Here is a 20176-nt window from a genome sequence, read left to right on the forward strand (position 1 = left end):
TTTGAAAAGTAAAATTTATTTTTATATAAATATAATTCTTAAAATTCTAATCAGCTTATCGGCGCCTTATTTTCATCATTATCGTCTTCGTTTTTGATATCTTTGTTAACGTTTTGAGGTACCACTACATCGACGCTTCTATTTCTATAAGCTATTTCTTGGGGATCGGGGAAATAATGAGACCACGTAATAATTTCTTTATACAATCTATCTCCTGGACATTCGGTACCTTCTCTTACCTGTTTGTGCCCTACTAATTTGTAATTTGATTGGATATATCCTTCTCTTACCCCCATTTCTATCAATTGTTTAACTGTTGTCAATTGCTGTTCGGGGGGTAGTTCCACTGTAAACCAAAACAAAAAAAAAATAAGTGATATACTTTGTTTTCAAAACTAATTAATTCAGAACTTTATTAATGATTTTAAACGTTTATAAACGTTCACATAACCTAACTTCTTTATAACTACAGCATACCAAGAACACTTTCTCTAAGACGTTTCAAGGACTCTTTTATATACGAATAGGATGATCGACATAACTAAATCTGTCAGACTGTCTTTTGACATTACAAATTATACATTTCTTGGATTGCTTGATTGGATATGTCAACCAAGGAACACATAAAAGAGGTTTAGTTCTATGATATAAAGCATAGAGATATAAGAATAGGTGCGTTCTTGCTATATTTATGATTCAAAGTAACGTATTATATTAAAAAAATCCTAATCCTATTTAGTATAAAATTTTTACCTCTCCAATCTCCTATTAAACAAATTCCTATACTTCTGTTGTTATAAAGCGGTGCGTGTGCTCCAACACATGACCAACCTCTTCCTTCGTAAGCTCTCCCGTCGCTGCCTACGGCGAAGCTGTAGCCTATATCAGCCCAACCTCTGGTATTTTGATGAAAATCTTGCATCCATTTCATGGCTTTGATGCAATCTTCTAAATTATAACAAGCCGGAGGTTGATAACTGTGATGTATAACGACGTACGGTACTGGATTTATCATTGCATTTGTATATTTCGGAGGTTTGGCTTGCCATTCTTCACGAGTCACTATCGTGGGGTCTGAAGTTAGCGATACTAGTAGAAAATAGTACATTAATTAATTGTAATAAGTAAGAAGGGCAGTGGGATAATCACTAAAAGTATCAGAATATTCAAGCTAATGTTTAAATCAGCTTCTCTGTTTCTTTGTCTTTTTCAATAAGAATTTGGTATAGCTCATGACAAATGACAAATCTATTACTTATTGTCTACAGCTATGCAGTTTGTATTGACGTATAGAGGTAACATTACTGTAGGGTAGGTACAATATGTTAGGTTAGGTTAGGTTAGACACTTTCAAGGGAAATATGGGGAATCACACATACATTTTGTACCGATCAAATCTGGGGTATCCCGAGGATCAATTCTATATTTGCTTTACACAATTGATATCCTGCTTTACCGAGGAGTAATGCCTATATCAGGGCCAAAGTTCCTCAACTCATTCAAAACAAACCATCGAACTTCTCTCTTTATCCTGACCTCCCTATAACAGGAGTTCCTACCTTAGTCAGTAAATATAAGGGCTAAGATCTAGCGAATCAGAGTACCTCCAATTCTGCCCATTTGACATTCACCCTTGAAAGAGATGCTTCCTTGATACCCACACGTTTTCAGAATGTCTGTCTAAACCTTTTATACCACTATAAAAATATGATGATTCATCTTTAAGAGTCAAAATGCACGTAAATCGTAATTTCATCATCGCTTTTAAATATTTTACCCCTTATTCCTGGGAACAGGTATTTTTTTTAATATGTTCAGGGGTGTCCTTTGAGTGTAAAGTAGGCGTCATGGGAGGGGGCTTCACTTCAGCCGCCATCTTGAAAAACACGTTTTATTAAAATATCTCGCGAACCGCGTATCGTACGACAAAAATTGTGGAGATCATTATTGTAGATAATAACATTTTCCATCTTTTTTATTTGAAACTTTTTTTTGTATAATGCATAGGTTTTTAATTATAGCGCTCCAAACTTTTTTCAATATGGTTTTTGCTAAATATTTAGTTAATGATAAATTAAAAATGGTCCTAACTGAAGCAGAAATGCGTAACGGTCCAAAGTCTACGCTCTACAAGTTTTTCTCACCGCATGCAGTCACTACAAAATAAATCTTTGGTCAAATAGAAGCACTATCTACTGGAGTATTGTTGTGAAGCAAGTGGAGATTTCGCTGCGTTTTTTTAACGCAACTGCCTTGTTGTATTTGATTCCTTATTAAAAGAATACCCTCGCAGTCTCACGATATTGTATCCATCACTTTTTTGGTGCTTTTCTTGACCTCTGCTTTCTTTTTGAACGGCTCTCCTTTCCTATGCCACTCCATGGAATCTCTTTTGGATGTCGGATCATTTTAAAATGTTTATAATTTAATAAATTACACTTTCTTTGTTTGAAAATCTCTCACAACATTCTACTCGACGCTGATTTTGCATTGCTCTGAGAATTGCACTAATTTTTATCATATTTAAATGCTCATATGGATTTGGAATGGACTTTGGAATTGCTGGTATGTACTGCACTTTAATTTTTAGGCGCTGATTACGTAGAACAATTTCGTCACAGTATCCACTGCAGGTGGGTCATTTTCTAATGTTTTTTTTCCCTAGTGAAAAGTGTTCTAAGGATCCTACATGAAAATCCTACCTCACAACCACAAGTAAGACATGTTTGAATAGTCTGAATTTGCTCAATGTCGTGAGATTAACATACCAGCTGAGGTTTATAGCAGGAAAGATGCCAGGTGGTTTTAATCAGACAAGTTAGAGCAAGGCTATATGGATTTATGGGTAGAAAAAGCAAACTGAAGACGGACATCGAACTCAGGTTTATAAAAATACTGATTATCACGAATGCTCCCAAAACAAAAGGGAAAAAACTACAGATCCAACGTTAAAAACAGCATTCAATATTGATTGGACAACAAGAGAGCCGAGAAAATATATGGAAAAACGGAACCGCGAAAAGTATTAGATAAAATGGACGCTAGGGCAGAAAATCTATTCGAAGAACTGGAAGCACAACCGAACCATAAGCTAAGGGAGCTCGCGAAGTACACCAAAGAGGAAGACAGGAAAGACCGAAGATCGAGGAGACAAAAGGTTGAGTTAGGCTGGAAGAAAATCACACACAAAAAAAATAGGACAATAAGAGGACAGTAACGTCGGTGTATAGCCACCGTAGGGAACTTTTAATAAGAGGAGAAGAGTTTCCGGAACAAGTCTGTTTCCTGAAGAACCTGTCGTAGTAACAGGGAGTGGTGGAATGTCCTGCTTCTTATTCACCCGTGAGTAATTTCAGGGGTGGATGCTTAACGTGATGGGGTTTATGACGCGCGCGGGTGTATTTGTGTGTGTAATCTCAAAATTTCTGATAAACCCCTTCTATTTACGAGGATGTATTGATATTTAGTTAGCCTAGACCAGTTCAATGCATAAACAAAATATTGCGTTACTATAGCAACGAACAATAATTTATTAGAAGTGTCGGTGTAAAGTTTGACGTCAAAAAAGTAAACCAGAGTTACGCAATAAATTAAAAGAAAAAAGATGTCCACCAAAATGGTGAAAATCGAAAAATTGGAGTATCGAGCCATCATCAAGTACCTGTACCTTTTTAAAAGGGTTAAGAGGTAAGCAGTTTTACTAAGATATGCTTAATACCCTTGGTGATTAATATCCTTCGTATGCGACCGTGAAAAATTATACTGCAAGCTTCAAAAGAGGTGAATTTTCCATTGAAGATGATGACCGATAGGGAAGGTCAGTTTCTGTGTCAGTCCTCGAAAATATCGATGCAGTTCATGACATGATTTCATCAGACCGTGGAATTGGGTTAAAACGGATATCTGAAGCACTGCATACTTCATATGAACGCGTTCATCATATAGTTCACGTCGATTTGGACATGAGAAAAATTGCTGCAAAATGGATCCCCAAATGTTTGAATGTTAACTAAAAGCGTGCAAGGATTGAAACATCGCGTTCGATCTGTGCTCGATGTAGACGCCTTAAACCGAATTGTTACTATGGATGAGACTTGGGTACATTTCTACGATCCAGAAATAAAGAAACAATCGATGAAATGGCGACACTCTGCTGGTTCTCCAAGACCTAAGAAGTTTCGTATCCAAAAATCTGCTGCAAATTTTCTCGCTTCAGTTTTTTGGAATTGCCATGGAGTAATCATGATTGATTTTTTGGATAAGGGTAAAACAACAACTGGAGATTATTATTAGACATTACTGACCATTCTACGGGAAACATTATAGAGAAAAGACGCGGAAAGCTATCCAAAGGTGTTTTGTTTTTGCAGGACAACGCCCCTGCACATAAATCTCATGTTGCCATGCAAAAAATTCGTGATTTAAGGTTTGAATTAGTAGAACACCCCCCTTATTCACCAGATTTGGCTCCGTCCGATTATCATCTCTTTCCTCAATTGAAAAAAAGTTTAAATTTTCTTCCAACGAGGAGGTAATGGAAGCTGTGGAGGTTTGGTTTGCAGAGCAAGAAGAAACGTTTTTTTTTAAAGGTCTAGAGACGTTGCAGGTTCGCTGTAATAAATGTATTCAATTAAGAGAAGAATATGTTGGGTAATTAAATAATTTTACATTGAAATTTTGTTTGGTTCTATAGAATTTTTCAATATGTCCTCGTATATTATGTTTAACATTGTATTTACTCACGATACTTACCGCGCTCTTTATTAATGAAAATATTTTACAAGAAATAAAATTTTGACCCCGTCTAAAAACAGTTATAGAAAATAACTGACAGTTTTCAAATAAAAACACTTGTTTTAGATTATAATGTATAAAAATTTCGTTTATAATGATCAGGAGATTATTTGTAAAACAACCAAAGAATATTGACAAGTGAAAGCTTTCTGTTATACAAGTTAATTAATGAATAAATCCTGAAATATTTCAAGTAAAATTGTTTTTGACTGTTAATAGTTTTGACCTACTTTATTATATACTGAAACGTAATACATTACATACCCATTTATATTTTAAATACGCGTAAATTACAAGATATAGATCAAACTACATTACAACAATAATGATAATGAATGAAACATATTTATATTGATGTATCAGATTGGAATTATCTGTCGGTTAAATAATTTGTTATTCAAGTAACTGCGCAAATGTCACCGTAATTCCCCATTGTTTATTTACTTGGTTTTAATATGGGGGTAAGCTGTATTTAATTTGAACACGACGGAAATTTTTAATATAAACAATTTTCGAATAAAAAACACATTTTTGTAAATATATTTACATAGTAATGTGGCATCTTTTAAAAAATTAACAATTTATACATTCAAATTCAAATCAACAAATTCATGTCACGTGTCAATTTGAATATTGAATTTTATGGATTTCATAGAGAAAAAATATTCACGATACCACAATTCTCGGTTAATTAATTCGAAGTATTCGTATATTTGAAATATACAGGGTATTTATAAATTCATTATCTTTCTTATAATAAAGTTTCATCAGCCTACCTCTTTTCGAGATATCAACCCTACAAGGTAGTGATTCAATTTCAGTAGAGCTAGAAACTTGAAATTATGTTATTTTCGTGTCCTAGTATTTTTTTCAAAATTCCTGTTACATTATACGGGGGTGGTATAAACATTTATTATGAATCGTATTACTTTTACTGTTTTCCACTCAATTTATTGATAAAAAAAATAAATTATGGCGTTTTCTTTTCTCTGTAGCTATTGGTTTTGGGAAAAAAATTAACAATAATAGTTATTTATACAACAAGTGAGTAAAGTAATACTTTTTTTACGATTAGAACGGTTTGACCGGCAATTCTCACGAGTGAAAAAAAGTTACTTTACTCACGAGTTTTGTAATTGTAATTTTGTAATAATAATATTAAAAGTATAATTGTGAGCATTATTAATTTGAAGTGAAGAAGAAATTACATTACAATTGGTACTTGAATTGGTAACATTTTATAATTTGCATTAGTAATTATTGGATTGTTGCTAGGATCGTCAACATTTACAGGTGGCTTGAAGTCGAAAGGAATCCATTTTGTTTTTTATTTAGTCGTCTACGCAACCCACTTTTGACTTCTGTGGGTCGTTCGTTTTTATAATTTTTATAAAAGTTTCGTCTATTGTCGAATATTACACCAATAACAGTATTATTAATATCGTTACACTTCATTTTTTATAATTCCTCCCTCTGCAGAGTTTCTGCGATTCCGATTATTAAAGATGTCATAAATAATATCTAAGCTTTAAGCTATTAAAATTTTTCGTTTGTAGCTTGCAACAGAACTTATTAATTTCTTCACGGGCAACTGTTTGGGTCTATTGCCAACTGATTTATTTTTCAAATATGCAATGAGTTTCGAGTATTTACTGATGTCTTCGTCGTTATTTACCATTAGGGCGCCTTTCTGTTTTGAATTGAAGTTAACCAAAGTGTTGAAGACTTCCACATTTTGGATTTAGTTCCAAAGTAAGCTAGTAACACTCTTTCTGTGAAGCTGTTTATGCCTACTTCATAAAAGAATTATATTCCTCCAAAGGCTGTTTCCTGGATATCTCTTGTCGATTCAACAACATCTTCTGGTGTACAGTTCAAACTTTCTTCACTATTAATAATAACATTACACTCCTTTTAATTAGATATAAAACGGTTTTTCTTGAACGAATATCAAAAAATAAAAGTGTAACACTATTTTGATAAAACAATTTGAAATTGCGTTAAAGAATGACATGTTACGGAACTTTTTTTAACGCAAAAGTATGAAAAAATGAACTGCCACGGTATTTTTTTTTCACGCTTTATGACTGATTCAGAAATTACATTCTTTATAAATGCAAATTAATGAAAAAAAAAACGTGAATATTATAACCGACATAGAAAAAAATATTTTCATATAAAACAAGTGTTTTAAGATATAAATATGTAAGTAATTATAAGTAAAGGGGTGCTAATTTCAACCCCGTATAATGTAATAATAATATTGAAAAAAATATCAGTGATTAGTCCTTTACGAGGGCACGAAAATAATATACAGTTTGCAAAAACAGCCCAGTCGTATTGGCTTTAAAGAGGGGCTGAAATTTACGAACATTCTAAGCAGCAAATTTCCTTCGGAATTCGTTGGGGGGGTATTCTAAATGCCATTTTGATTTTTGTCTCTTGAATAACTCGTTTATTTTCAATTTTACACGAAAATTAGTTATTACAAAAGTTGTTTAAAATTTAATTTTGGTTCTCATCGATTTTTTCCTAGGGTCGATTTTTTTCGATTTATACCCGAAAATAGGGGTTAACCCAAGTATTCTATTATCGCGTTTATTATTGATGTTGTATTATTATTTTTTCTGTTTGTCTTTTTGTTGTTGATTGTCATTGTAAATTGGATGTGTTGAAAATGTTATTTGCTACAATTATGATTTCGATTTTTTCGAAGTTTATATTTTTGGGACGCACCTTCGGGGTAAAGGAAAGAGGAATTTTCGTCGTTCGATTCTTCCTCGTAATTGTGGACGAATTCTCCCGGAAGCTCAGGAAGGTCGAAGGTGACTTCTTCTGAGCGGTTTTCGTCACTACCAAGGTCGTCTTCATCCAGCAGCTCTCGAATTGAAACAACCACACATTTTTCCGCACGCCGTTTTGCCTTTACATGATATCGTCTTCAGCTAAAACTCTGGTACCGGATCGGCGATTGTAGCGATAGGTTCCAGTCCACGATTAATTTTTTTCCACCTCCATTCCGTAGCGTTGACTTCTTACTCCATCCACATTTGCACCTGCAGGTACGTTCTGTAGATATGTTGTTTTGCTCCTGCCGAGGTACGTGGAAGCGTCGCGAAATTGAATTTGTTCCTCGTAACTGATTTTGTGAAGCTCTTGAATCTCAGGTCTTCGAGTGTTTTTACATTTTCATCGCCTCCAAACAATGATATTAGAAAACATTCTCCAGCTTGGGCCAAGCAATGTTTGTGAATGTTTTCCTCGCGGAACAAGCTCAGAGCTTTGTTCAAATTGTTGTTTTTCTTGAGAGTCTCGATGAATTTCAATTTTCCTACGTTGAATATTGAAGACATTGTATCGTATCCGCTGAAGGCATGTAAGAACAAAATATGTATTGCTATTGAATCTAAATGACTAATCCGATTGGGCTAAGGAGTGAATGTCGCGAAACGTACGAAGTTAAAATGAAAAAGTATTCGGATGACAAAGAGGGTAATATGCGTTTGGTGAATTAGTACGGTAAATAATCAAAGTATTAAATTCTGTACCCTAGAATAAAATATATATTCTATCTCGATATCCAATAAAAACAATGAAACTAGGTATCCACGCAGTGCTCTTCACTATCTAACAGACACAATAGAATTAACAATAGTAGTCAAGTATATTTGCTTGAGGTACCGTACTAATCCCTACTACCATTATCTAGTAACGCGCATTAACGGCGTTGATATTTCAAATTTAGAAAAAAAAAATAAATAAAGATTCAATATTAGTCATCACTTTTCAACGGTGTTATCTAGGAAAGGGGTGGGCCGACGAAATTTTATTATAGGGAAGATCAATCTTAATTACATAATGCGACAATAATTTCCCGAATTTTGTCGCATGAAACACCCTGTATATGTTTGAGAAAACTTCTGTTCTAATGAAAGTTGAATGCACATTTCTTTTTACTTCTGGGACCTTTTTATGTTTTTCGTGATGGTTTATATTTTGATAGAAAATAATATAAACATAAATCATCACAAAAACAATAAAAATAAATTTAAACGCTGCCACCAGGAAGGAGAAAGACATACACCAGATGAATGAAGTAGAAAAGGATCGGGAAGAGTGAAAAAAAAAATAAAAGGAGAATGAAAACTGAAGTCTCAAGAGAAAATAAAAAAAGTGTCCTATCCACCCTATATACTCCACCCCAATTACTTTTTGCTCTTAAATTATAAAAAAATGAGTTTGAGCAAAGCGATTTAATATAAATAGATTATGTTGGATTATTTCCTAGTAAATTACATTTTTTATAAAAAAAAAAATGAAATTTCAAATTCTTCATTATATAATATCGAAGTAAAAACTCACCTGAATCCATAAGGACTGACCAAAAAATCACCTTGAAAAAATATAAACTCATTGTTTATATGATATCGAAATTGATATGATAAAAGTATATTAAAATAAATTATTTATATTTAAACATATTCTGTACGCAGTTTTTAATGAAATGATTGCATAAAATCCGATAACAATATCAGAGGAATTTGTTAAATTGAGATAAATTTTATAGCAAACGATAGTCTGGCCAAGTCCAACGGGAAGACCCAGACTCCAAAGGTATTCCAAGAATCCGATCGAAAGTTTTTTTTAACAGAATTAATTTAAATTCTTGGAATATATACCAAATAATATAAGAAATATTTTCGTGTTGAAAGATTTTATGATTATAAATAACGGTTTCTGAAGACGGTAACTTGGTTATCGAAACGTGCATCAAACAAGATAATTGTGAGTGTGGGGTTGTAGTGGATACTATGCTAAGTATTTCCAATATCTACTCAATTATCTCAATGATTTTCTAATTAATTTTTGTGTTGAAATTGTCTCACAAGACTGCTCATCGCCTCTACTTTGGCGCCTTCCGCTCAATCCCCGCTGCTTGTGTCAATTTCTTCGACCTCCCCATTTTCTTTGCTTTCTTCCCTCCCTTAGACAAAAAATCTGCATAAAAAATCCTTCGACCTAATTCTCCCTCCAAAACTGAATCCGGTGCTGCGCAGTTACTACAACTTTACAGCATCCTTCAAGCTTTCAAATGTATCTATCCTCCTCAAGAACGTATGTACTGACTCCATATGGTCAATTGAAACTGTTGAAAACGTTTACTGATCAAAACATTCACGACATCTAATACCTTGATATACCAAACTATCTCATCTGCAAACTGGAATCCCTGGAAAGGAATCTGCAGATTACCATACCTGATAAGCCTCCAGGAATCTCCAAGACGAACCTTAATCAAAGAATATTGGTGCGATATATGAAGCAACAGTACTACAGCATTCCATAACATCCACTTATCTACTTCTTATCTGTCCCTAAACTTTTTGAGTAGAATAAGAGCTGTGACAATGAGAAGACAAAACTTATTTGATGTCGTCGTTTGTTCTGAAAACTAACCTCAAGAAGACATTTAACTGCCCGACAGAAATAAAAAAATCCTGGAGTTTCTTAAATGTACCAAGTTCTAACAGTCCTTCACGTATCTTTTGATTGTTTATGTGTGCCAATGACAAATTTTTTTTTCTGCTTAGACTCGATCTTCTGTGAAATAACAAACTACTTAGACAACACTTTCTTTAAGTCTGTAAAAAATTGCTTCATCAAATTTAGCTTCAAACTGTAATGAACTTATGAGTTTACTATATAGTAGATTTCCTACCCCCATGGGATTTTGGAGTTGATAGTTACATTTACTCAAATAGACGCAGAATACTTATTTTGAGTATTTAGGATGCTCTTTGATAAAAATGAGAAGTGCCTCTAAATTTGGAGTACTAACTATTTGGCGAGAACCACGAAATTTTTCTTTTAGCGTGAACTCAAAAGGTTTAAACACTACAAATTGAGTTTAACTCGTGTTTAACATCTAGTGTAGTGCCCACCTGACTTTTCAACGCTTAAAAGTATATCTGAACCATTCGAACAAGACAATGAAGAACCAAGCTCATCAGGAAATGATTTTGAATGTGTGTCAAATAAGCAAAATTCTCAAAATTGACTTGTAGGAGATTCAAATATTTCTAAACAAGTTTCAGTATTATTAAAAACAAGACTGAAAGAAAAAAAAAAAGGTTTTCCTCGAGTGTTAATCAAGAAAAAGATAAAAATTTGTTGATAAAAATTGTCTTCAAACCATATGAACCAAACGACTGTCGTTTATTCATTGATAGCTCAAATATGTATTCTATTACACAATTGAAATCAGTACCGAATCCAAATACGACCAGCAACTTAAATCCCCAACAATAAAAGAAGATCAAAAAATTAAGTAATTTCCAATTCGAACTCTTCACCCACGATGCAACTGTTCTGAAACAAATATTGCAAACCAGTTGATCTTGGAACGGTTTAGAAGCGATTTGGTTTTATCGACATCTGTTTTAGACAGTTCTTGTGCGGTTACTAACCATCTAGAGTTCACATTTTGACTTAGGTATGGATGGATCCAATATTTTCTCTGCATCCTGCGTCTTCCTCATATAAGTCTGACTACATTAAAAAATTTGGTTTTACTGCCTTACCAACTGATTTAATACTGATTACGAGTCGTATCCGTGTGCGCTCGAAAGTTTTATTTTGATTGCAACTGTTGCAAGATCAACTTGTTTGCAAAACAGTTGCATCGTGTGACTCATAATTGGACTACCCTTTATTACGACAGCCCTACGACGTCCAATGCTCATAAAATTTATTTAAATGGAGAAACAACGCGTGAGGGGTTGTAGAGAATGAATTGAAAGTATATTTCAAAAACTTTTCATACTGTTCATAAATTAGGACGCCTATGAAACCTTGTCAGACGTTGGTACATCAAAAAATTAAAAAATAAGGTTATTATTATGTAATTTTTCGAGGGGAAGTACAATGTTTGATTATATAAAAAGTGAGTTGTTTATGTAAACAGCCTTGAATTTTTTCCTAACTGTATCAGCCGATTCTATACATGAAACATTTTATTGTTATAATTACATTTATTTCATAATTATATTTACATACAAATATTTAAATTATACAAGAATGAGAATTAATTTTTGAACATTAGTCATGCGTGTTCATGTGTCCAGGTAGTTTTCGAAAGGCATCAGAAATGGTGAATTTCAAAGAAAAAAGAATCAGATCAATGTTCGTAGATAATTATTACTTTTATCTACCATAATTCCCTAGAGATTAAACAGCACTAAAAACAGTTTTTTGAGTTTGTTGAAGTTGAATAATGCTTTTTATATACTCTGATAACATTCTAGAATATTTATAGTGGTTAAAAACACACAACAAATCGTTACATATTCAAATTTTTGATTCATCTACATGACCCTATTTTGTTTTCATTATTTCGGTGCACAATTTCGGTTTCGTTTTTCAGGATATTATAAAGATGTGAAGTGGACTGCTTTCTGACTTCCCTGTATAATTTGTTCAACAACAACTTAATCAGGTTGAGGTCTAGTGAATGTGATGACCAAATAATTACTTCCAGTACATTCTTCTTTTCCAATTCTTTTAAATACGCGTTGCACAGCTTCGAGGAATGTGTGTGATCGTTGTCATACTGGAGGATAAATTTTCTATCCATCAAACGTGCTATCGATTCAATCTATACCAGAATCCAGTCGCCCTTCCTCCAAAACATCTCCATCACCTTGCCATCCATTTTTATTTTGACCTGCGTCTTTTCTTAAAAGCAAAACCTCAAACTTTGACTCATCACTCTCTCATCCTACTCCACAAGTGACCCATATGAAAAGGCCAATTTTACTCAATTTTCTTTTCACTGTAGAAGCACTCAAAGGCAGATCTGAGTTGTTATCTCTGGGTCCGTGAATCGTCGATCAATACAATGCGTTTATCTTCAGCGATTGTGGTTTTTCGATGCCATTCTTAATAGGGTTAATTTGGACTAAACTACAATCATAAACACCAAAGAAATAATTCGTAGTTAATAGAATAATAAAGTTTTTATTTGTCGCACCTATCGACAAAATATAAAATGCATGTCCATGTTTATTAATATAGGGCGTTAAAACTTCATATTTTCAATTTTTCATTACGTACGATCGTATGTGTTTATGTCTTTAGAATAATGTTTCCATCTGTCTAATTGGTACGAAACTAAACTAACATAACCTAACTTCTAACCTAGAATTCTGATTCTACGTACTCTCCTATGATTTTGACATTGAAATACACGTACTCTGAGTGATTGACGGCTTTTTATATCGAGTTAGCGCGTTTGTATCCATTATCCATCGACATGTTGCACCTTAATTAATTCTACTGTAACTATGTAGTTAATAACATGTGAAATGCTTCGTCTCGAACGCCTTTCCATTTTCTTATATTTGTTATAAAGATTTTACCTCCTATATTATATCCCAAGTCATAGGAGAGTTTTTTTGAATAAATTAAATTCACTCGAAATAAAAATTTGGGTAATTATCTAAATTAGGTTACACCTCCCCGATTTCGTTAAAATTTTAGTATGTCGTAAAGAGTTATGCTGAAAAATTAGATGTACATATATAGGGCGCGGAAATCATCTCTTCACATAGTTCCAGAAAGAGAAAAATAATTTATACTTCATGGTTTATCTTCGCATGTCTTCATTACTTAATGATGATATTTGCAGAGAATTTAGTCTAGTTTGTTTACATACGACTATCGTTAGTAAATCTATCAATATTTGTTTTTTTATTACTAGTGGTTAGGTTAGGTTAGGTTAGGTTAGGTTAGGTTAGATTAGGTTAGGTTAGGTTAGGTTAGGTTAGGTTAGGTTAGGTTAGGTTAGGTTAGGTTGACATGCGAAGCAAAACTATGATATATAAATTATTTTTTCTTTTCTAGAACTTCATAGCTGAAAAACTATATGAAGGGATGATTTCCGCGCCCTACATATATACATAAAATTTTTCAGCATAATTTTCTCTATAACATACTAAAATTTTAACGAAATCGGAGGGGTCTAGCCTAATCTAGATAATTACCAAAATTCATTACTTATTTAATTGAAATATCAGATCTTGTGGATATCTTTGTAAATCATGATCCACGTGTGAATAAACTGAAGCGTATGTGTATTTTTTTTATTAATTAGAATTCCTGGGAAACTATAAATAAAGGCAATTAGATTTGATTAATTAATTGCGTGTCAGCTTTTTCAATTTAACTTATTAATATCTAACTATTAATTTTCAAGTTAATATTAATATTGTAGATTGGTTGATATAAAAAGAAACTTTTAGGATTTAAGAAGGGAAAAATCATCAATTACTTATTGAAAATTGTCCCTTTTGACTTTGATAAGAAAGCTTATATATCGATAGGTGTATTATTTGCTTTTGTATCCAGGAAAATGATGGAAAGTGAATCCTTTTACTTTTTCTTTCATATTCAAATGAACTTAGTCTCACTAAACTCGCGGTCTTTCGAAGTCCATGATGTCTTAACGAATACATTTCCATCTTATTTTGAAATTCTAAATCAGCATGTAACTGATTGCATGAATACTCGAAGCAAATTTGTCGCTTGTTCCTTCGAGATAAGTGGACATGTGGCCACCGTTCCATTAGAGCAATGTAGAACTGTCAATTCTGAATTGTACACCAGCATTTGTTTACCAGGAGTGTTCCTGAGAAGAGATTAGGGAAACTAATCACAGAAGACGAATCATTCTCCACCACGACAATTCGAGTTTCCACACATTATTTTCTTATTTTTGCATATCAAAAATGAATGGTGAGGTCAACGTTTTTCTTCATGGCGGGACCTCAATCGGAATGAAAAAGATGCTTCGACGATTGGGTCAAACGCATGTGAAGTGTATTGATCTTAATATTTTCGGAAACAATAAAGGACTATCCAATTATGAATATTTGTTTTTATTTTTCCATTTCAAAACTTAAAGTAGCAGCCCTCATACATTCGACGAATCAATATTTTAAGAATAAAAGCTCAAAATTGACAACATATATTAAAAAAAAAATGAAATTTATTTTTCTGATGTCAAACAGAATGGTAGACGAAACCAACTTCAATTCATGTCATCCTATTACATCACTCAATAATGCGACTGACACAAAGATGGAGCTGTCATTGTCAAATCCATATGACGTTTACGCAGTACCAACTTTCAAAAGACTGTGTGTCAAATTTAATGACATCTCGATGAGTCAGAAAAAAGTGACAGCTATTTGATTGTTATTTAAAAAAATGGATTCAAAACAATTTCGTGTGTTAATTTATCATTGCTTCTTGATAAAAAAATACTGTATAATCTCATCAATGGCTTCAAAAGTGTTATTTCGATTAGTCTGCTCCATCGAAAAGAACCATTTGTAAATGTTTTGGTAAATTTAAACGTGGTAGTACAGACAACGATGATAGTGAACGTTGTGGTCGCCCAATTGAGCTGGTTACTTCAAAAAACATCAAAATTGATTATATCTAATCGTAAATTGAAATTGCACGAGATAGCTAAGGTCGTAAAGATATTAGAAGGCACTGTGTTTATAATTATGCATGAACATTTGGCCACGAGAAAGCTTTTTTCAATGTAGGTGCCGCGTTTACTCAAAGTCGATCAAAAACAAAAACGTGTCGATGATTTAGAGCAGTTTTTAACCATGTTTACACGTGATAAATCAGATTTTTGGCGTAGATATGTGACAACAGATGAAATATGAATTCGTTACTTCACTCCTAAATCAATACGATCATCATCTGAGTGGACTGTAGCCGGTGAACCACATCCGAAGCGTCCAAAGGCACAAAAGTTAGTTGGGAAGAGGTTATGACTTCAGTATATCGAGAGTTGTTGAAAAGTTTGAATGCAAAAATCAAGGAAAAACAGCGTCGAAGAAAACAACCACTGTTTCACAAAGGCAATACACCGATAGAATTAAGGATTAAATTGAATTTATTCGAAATTACATTTCGAATTGTCTTCCTCATCCACCGTATAGTCCAGATTCAGCCCGCAATAACTATTGGCGATTCACTGATCTCAAAAAAAGCTCGCTAGTAAGAAAGTCAGCTCAACTGGTGAAGCAATTGCTGAAACTGAAGCATATTATGAGGCAATAGACGAATCCTTCTACAAGCATGGAATCGAGAAGTTAGAGAAGCGTTTGAATGATTGGATTCATCCGAAATTTAAAGGCTTAGCTATCCAAAAAGCAAAAGCAGCATTGAAAGAAAATAATTATCCGGAAAAATGATGAATATATTCAAGAAAAGGATAAATAAATACTATAATCAATTATAAAACGAAACAGAAGGTAAACATCAAAACAAAACATGTATAAGGACTTTCCCAACAAATATTATTTTAATAAATATTTCACTAAACAAAAATCTAAAACACCCATAAACATAAGAAGTAATATTAACAAGTGCCTTGTACTAATTGTGACGCTGTCTACATAGGGCAGACATCACAGTATTTAGAAAATAGACTAAAAGGTCATTAATACGATAAAAAAAATGAAACTGCATAAACGAACCACGAAATATAAAAATAAAAACATAAATTCTATTATAAAGATTCAAAAATTCTTGACATCGAATCAAATACACGGCAAAGGAAATTTTTATAAATACAACTACGATTAATTTCATAAATGGCTGCTCAAAAAAGTAAAAAAATGTAGTTTTGAAAATTTACGTACAGTGTAGTACATCACAATTTGTTAAGAAGCTGGTAAAAAATGATGAATAACCCGGTACATCTGTTTGGGTAACTCTTTAAAAATAAAACAGAAAAATAAATCAACCATCCGAAAGTCGGATAAAACTTTTAAAACCGAACGAAATCAGTTACTGAGTCCACTGGCGAGAAAAACGCGTCACAGTTTACAAAAATAGTTTCAGCTATTTCGGACTGGCACTTTGAAAATGTCTGCCGAACTGAAAATTAGGAATCGCGAAAATATCTAGGAATCTTAACAAAAAGAAAAAATAGTGGCAGTGAGTGATTTTTTTTTGGTATTTTTGGTGGAATTAGTGATTGTTTTTAAACGCCATTTTCAACATCGGAATTTTTAAGGTGAGATAATATATCTATTATAACCGTATTTACATTATAAATAAAATCAGGAATTATTAAAAATGATATGATTAGAAATCGAAAAGTATATAATGAAATGTAGTTATCGAAAACACGTTTATCAACGCTTTGAAAAATTTTGAAGAAACTTTTTGTTTATATTTGAAACTTGGCAACGGTATCTCTAATAATTTTCTTTAACACTTCATCTTTTGCAAAAAACTCATTCACTGTTAGTCTATTTACTATATTGGTATAATATTTTAAAAAATATGAGTTTTCTAGTCGAAATCTAACCCTTCTGAAGTATTCGCTTCGAGGTTGCCGATGTTATGAATTGAAACCATACTTATTTTTACGTTGAAAACATTTATTGCTCGTGGGACGACATGTAATGGTCACTAGCTATTTTTGTGAAAGAAAATATAATACGTAGGCATGTTATACGTAAATTTCACATCATCAATAAATACAAAAGCGTTACTATTTTTTCTTCTAAATAACTAAATATGTATATAAAAATACAAATACTTTTAGATCTTGTAATCAATATTTAATATGATATACAGGGTGTTTCAAAAAAAGGTAATCGCCTCTCTAGGATAAATAGAAAACTGGAAATTATTTGGGGTTTGCTCAGTACACGGTTCGTACCAACTAGTATTTAACATAACTTTTTCAATATTAGATTTATTGAGCAAAATTCCAAGTGTACTTAAACGTCATTTAATTTTACACCAAAAACATACTCTTGATAAAACTCGATTCGTGTACCGTTTTCGGAATATTTTGATTTGAAAATTATAAAGTAATAACCGTTGCTGGTATAAAGTATTGATAAAGTGATTAATTATTATGAAATTTTTATGTCGCGTAAATGGGACCCCATCGATAAAACAGATACATTTGAAAAAATTGGGAATGAGGGCTTTCATTTCTTATAACATTTCACAAAAATCCAGCCTAATCAGTACAGGATCTGGTTTTTCAAATTCAAATAAGGGCTTAGCACTGAGCTATTGGGGGGCTTAGTATTAAACAAACAACAATTTAACGATCATCTATTTATGTTCTGGGACTCAAACTGTTGTTTTTATCATACTAAGCCCCCCAATAGTTGAATAACTTTGAATTTTACAAGGCAACAGCATTTTCATTGAGTTCGCCATGAAAAACTGTCATTAATTGATAGTTATGTCGTTGAGTTGATAATAATTACATTTCTGAAGCCTTCTTATGCCGTCTTCTTATTGAAGGTTGGCGATCACGTTTTTAAATGCGTCTCTGTCCCTCGCGACATGAAAAAATTCTCCGACGCTGAGATTTGTCAACAACTTTCTAGTACTTCGTTGTTGGTGATTCTGTCAGTCCAGGGTATCTTCAGGAAGCGTCTATAGAGTCACATCTCAAATGCCTCAAGTTTTTTGACCATTTGAGCTATCGAGGTCCAGGTTTCCACTCCATACAGCAGTTCTGACCACACATAACCTTCCATGAATCATTTTATGACGTGGAGGTTTAGATTTCTGTTTCATAATTAACAACAGCTTTCTTTTGAGACCAATTCGTCTTAGTACTTCGTCGTTGGTGATTCTGTTAGTCCAGGGTATCTTCAGAATGCGTCTATAGAGTCACATCTCAAATGCATCAAGTTTTTTTTGATAATTTCAGCTTTCAAGGTCCAGATTTCCATTTCGTACAGCAGTATTGACCACACATAACCTTCCATGAATCATTTTATGACGTGGAGGTTTAGATTTCTGTTTCATAATTAACAGCAGCTTTCTAGTACTTCGTCGTTGGTGATTCTGTCAGTCCAGGGTATCTCCAGGAAGCGTCTACAGAGTCACATCTCAAATGTCTCAAGTTTTTTGATCATCTCTAGTCTAGCTGTTTCCTCGAAGAAACTTACCAAGTAAAAATACATTTAGAGTCATTGATCGACGTTGTCGAGAAATAGATCCGAGAGCTCTTGCCAGACGATCTACCGGTTAGAGTGGATTTGTCAAGCATTACAAGAAAGTACAGCACTCAATCCACATTTTTTAAAATGTATTCTATTCAAAGACGAGGCAACTTTTAGATTTAACGCTAAACGAGCGAAAATCTCCATTTTTTTGCACGATGGAGCTCCACCGCACAGGTTGAGTAACCATTTTCCGAATCGATGGATTGGTATAGGTGCAGATGCTCCGATTCATTGGCCTCTTCTAATATTAATTAATACAGTTTTCATTAATTCATACCAGCATCGGTTATTACTTCATAATTTTCAAATCAAAATGAGAGCTAGGCATAAAAACAAATTCATTGGATGAATTTTTACTGACCAAACCTCAAATATTTTGCAGCTTTCTATCTATCCTAGAGACGGTATCAACTTTTTTTTAATACCCTGTATATTTTAGTAACATTAAAAATTGATAAACTCGAATTTTTATTGGAATGTATACTAATTTGTTGTGAAAATCGCGAATCAAAGAAATACGAAGAATTTAAAATACCTTAAAATTAAAAAAATAAAATCTAATATATGACTGCTAGCTTTACTTGCATATTTACACTTTGGTGAAACAGTTTCAGTTGAAAAAACACTAACTATAATAAAATATATGTTTCTCTCTCTCACGTATTGTGAAAATCCAGTTTTTCTTTTGTACAAAATAAATCGTTTAGACTTTAAAATCTTGGCAACATTTGGCAAGTGTGTGAAAATATAAATGAGAATTATTTTTAGAGAATTGATCGATATTAAAAAATGAACTCGTGTCGTTTTCAAAAGTTTTGGGAATTGAAATGTGTAAAACAATGAATTTATCAATTTCTTACAACAGAAAGCACTCAGATATCATTGAAATAAAATAAATTATAGAAGAATTATTCAAGGAAAGGCAAAAATATTCTAGGATATCGACCTTGAAGATTATAAAATGAAATTGGGAACATACAGGGTGGGTAAATTAATAGTTAGTGATCGTCGGTGTTGCAGGATTTCTGTGGTTTTCCTGTAACCTGGTGAACCGGTTCATTCAACATTCAACAAAAAAAAAACAAAAAAAAATTGAAATAATAAGAAACGAAACCAAAAAACAACAAAAAAACTCGAAAAATTAAAATAATAAAAAACTAAAACAAGAAAAAAACAAATGAAACATTAAAATAATAAGAACAACAAAAACCAAAAAAATTATAATAATAAAAAACAACCAAAAAACAACAAAAAAAACAAAAAAAAATAAAAATAGAAAAAACCAAAACAAATAATAATAAAAAATATTAGAA

The 20176-nt window shown here is 32.8% G+C and overlaps 2 protein-coding genes across 7 annotated transcripts in view; one reads left to right on the plus strand and one right to left on the minus strand.

Moving 5' to 3' along the window:
- Positions 1–16656, minus strand: LOC130900666 (peptidoglycan-recognition protein LB-like). Of its 3 annotated transcripts, XM_057811425.1 has the most exons (4): positions 16518–16656; positions 9157–9187; positions 754–1089; positions 1–346 (listed from the first exon to the last, which is right to left on the minus strand). In XM_057811425.1, the coding sequence occupies exons 1-4, from the start codon at positions 16527–16529 to the stop codon at positions 51–53; spliced, it is 675 nt and encodes a 224-aa protein (XP_057667408.1). In that variant the 5' UTR covers positions 16530–16656; the 3' UTR covers positions 1–50. The 3 variants fall into 3 exon arrangements, with proteins under 3 accessions (XP_057667408.1, XP_057667406.1, XP_057667409.1); XM_057811423.1 differs by lacking the exon at positions 16518–16656 and having other exon boundaries at positions 9157–9282; XM_057811426.1 differs by lacking the exons at positions 9157–9187; positions 16518–16656 and adding an exon at positions 5059–5139.
- Positions 16607–20176, plus strand: part of LOC130900664 (DNA ligase 1-like) — a 24722-nt gene continuing 21152 nt past the window's right edge. For 3 of the 4 annotated variants that reach the window (XM_057811419.1, XM_057811421.1, XM_057811422.1), the window contains exon 1: positions 16646–16894. The gene's annotated coding sequence lies outside the window, so the exon portion shown is untranslated. Of the gene's footprint in view, positions 16895–20176 lie in introns of all 4 variants that reach the window. The other variant, XM_057811420.1, reaches the window with a different exon arrangement.

This window comes from Diorhabda carinulata, chromosome X, assembly GCF_026250575.1.
Source record: "Diorhabda carinulata isolate Delta chromosome X, icDioCari1.1, whole genome shotgun sequence".
Taxonomy (NCBI): Eukaryota; Metazoa; Arthropoda; class Insecta; order Coleoptera; family Chrysomelidae; genus Diorhabda; species Diorhabda carinulata.

Coding starts and splice junctions, on each gene's coding strand:
- LOC130900666 (XM_057811423.1), bottom strand. CDS start 9,208: ATGAGTTTATATTTTTTCAAGGTGATTTTTTGGTCAGTCCTTATGGAT. Junction 1,090..9,156: donor GTCAGTCCTTATGGATTCAG/GTGAGTTTTTAC, acceptor ATTTTCTACTAG/TATCGCTAACTTCAGACCCC. Junction 347..753: donor TTTAATAGGAGATTGGAGAG/GTAAAAATTTTA, acceptor TTTGGTTTACAG/TGGAACTACCCCCCGAACAG.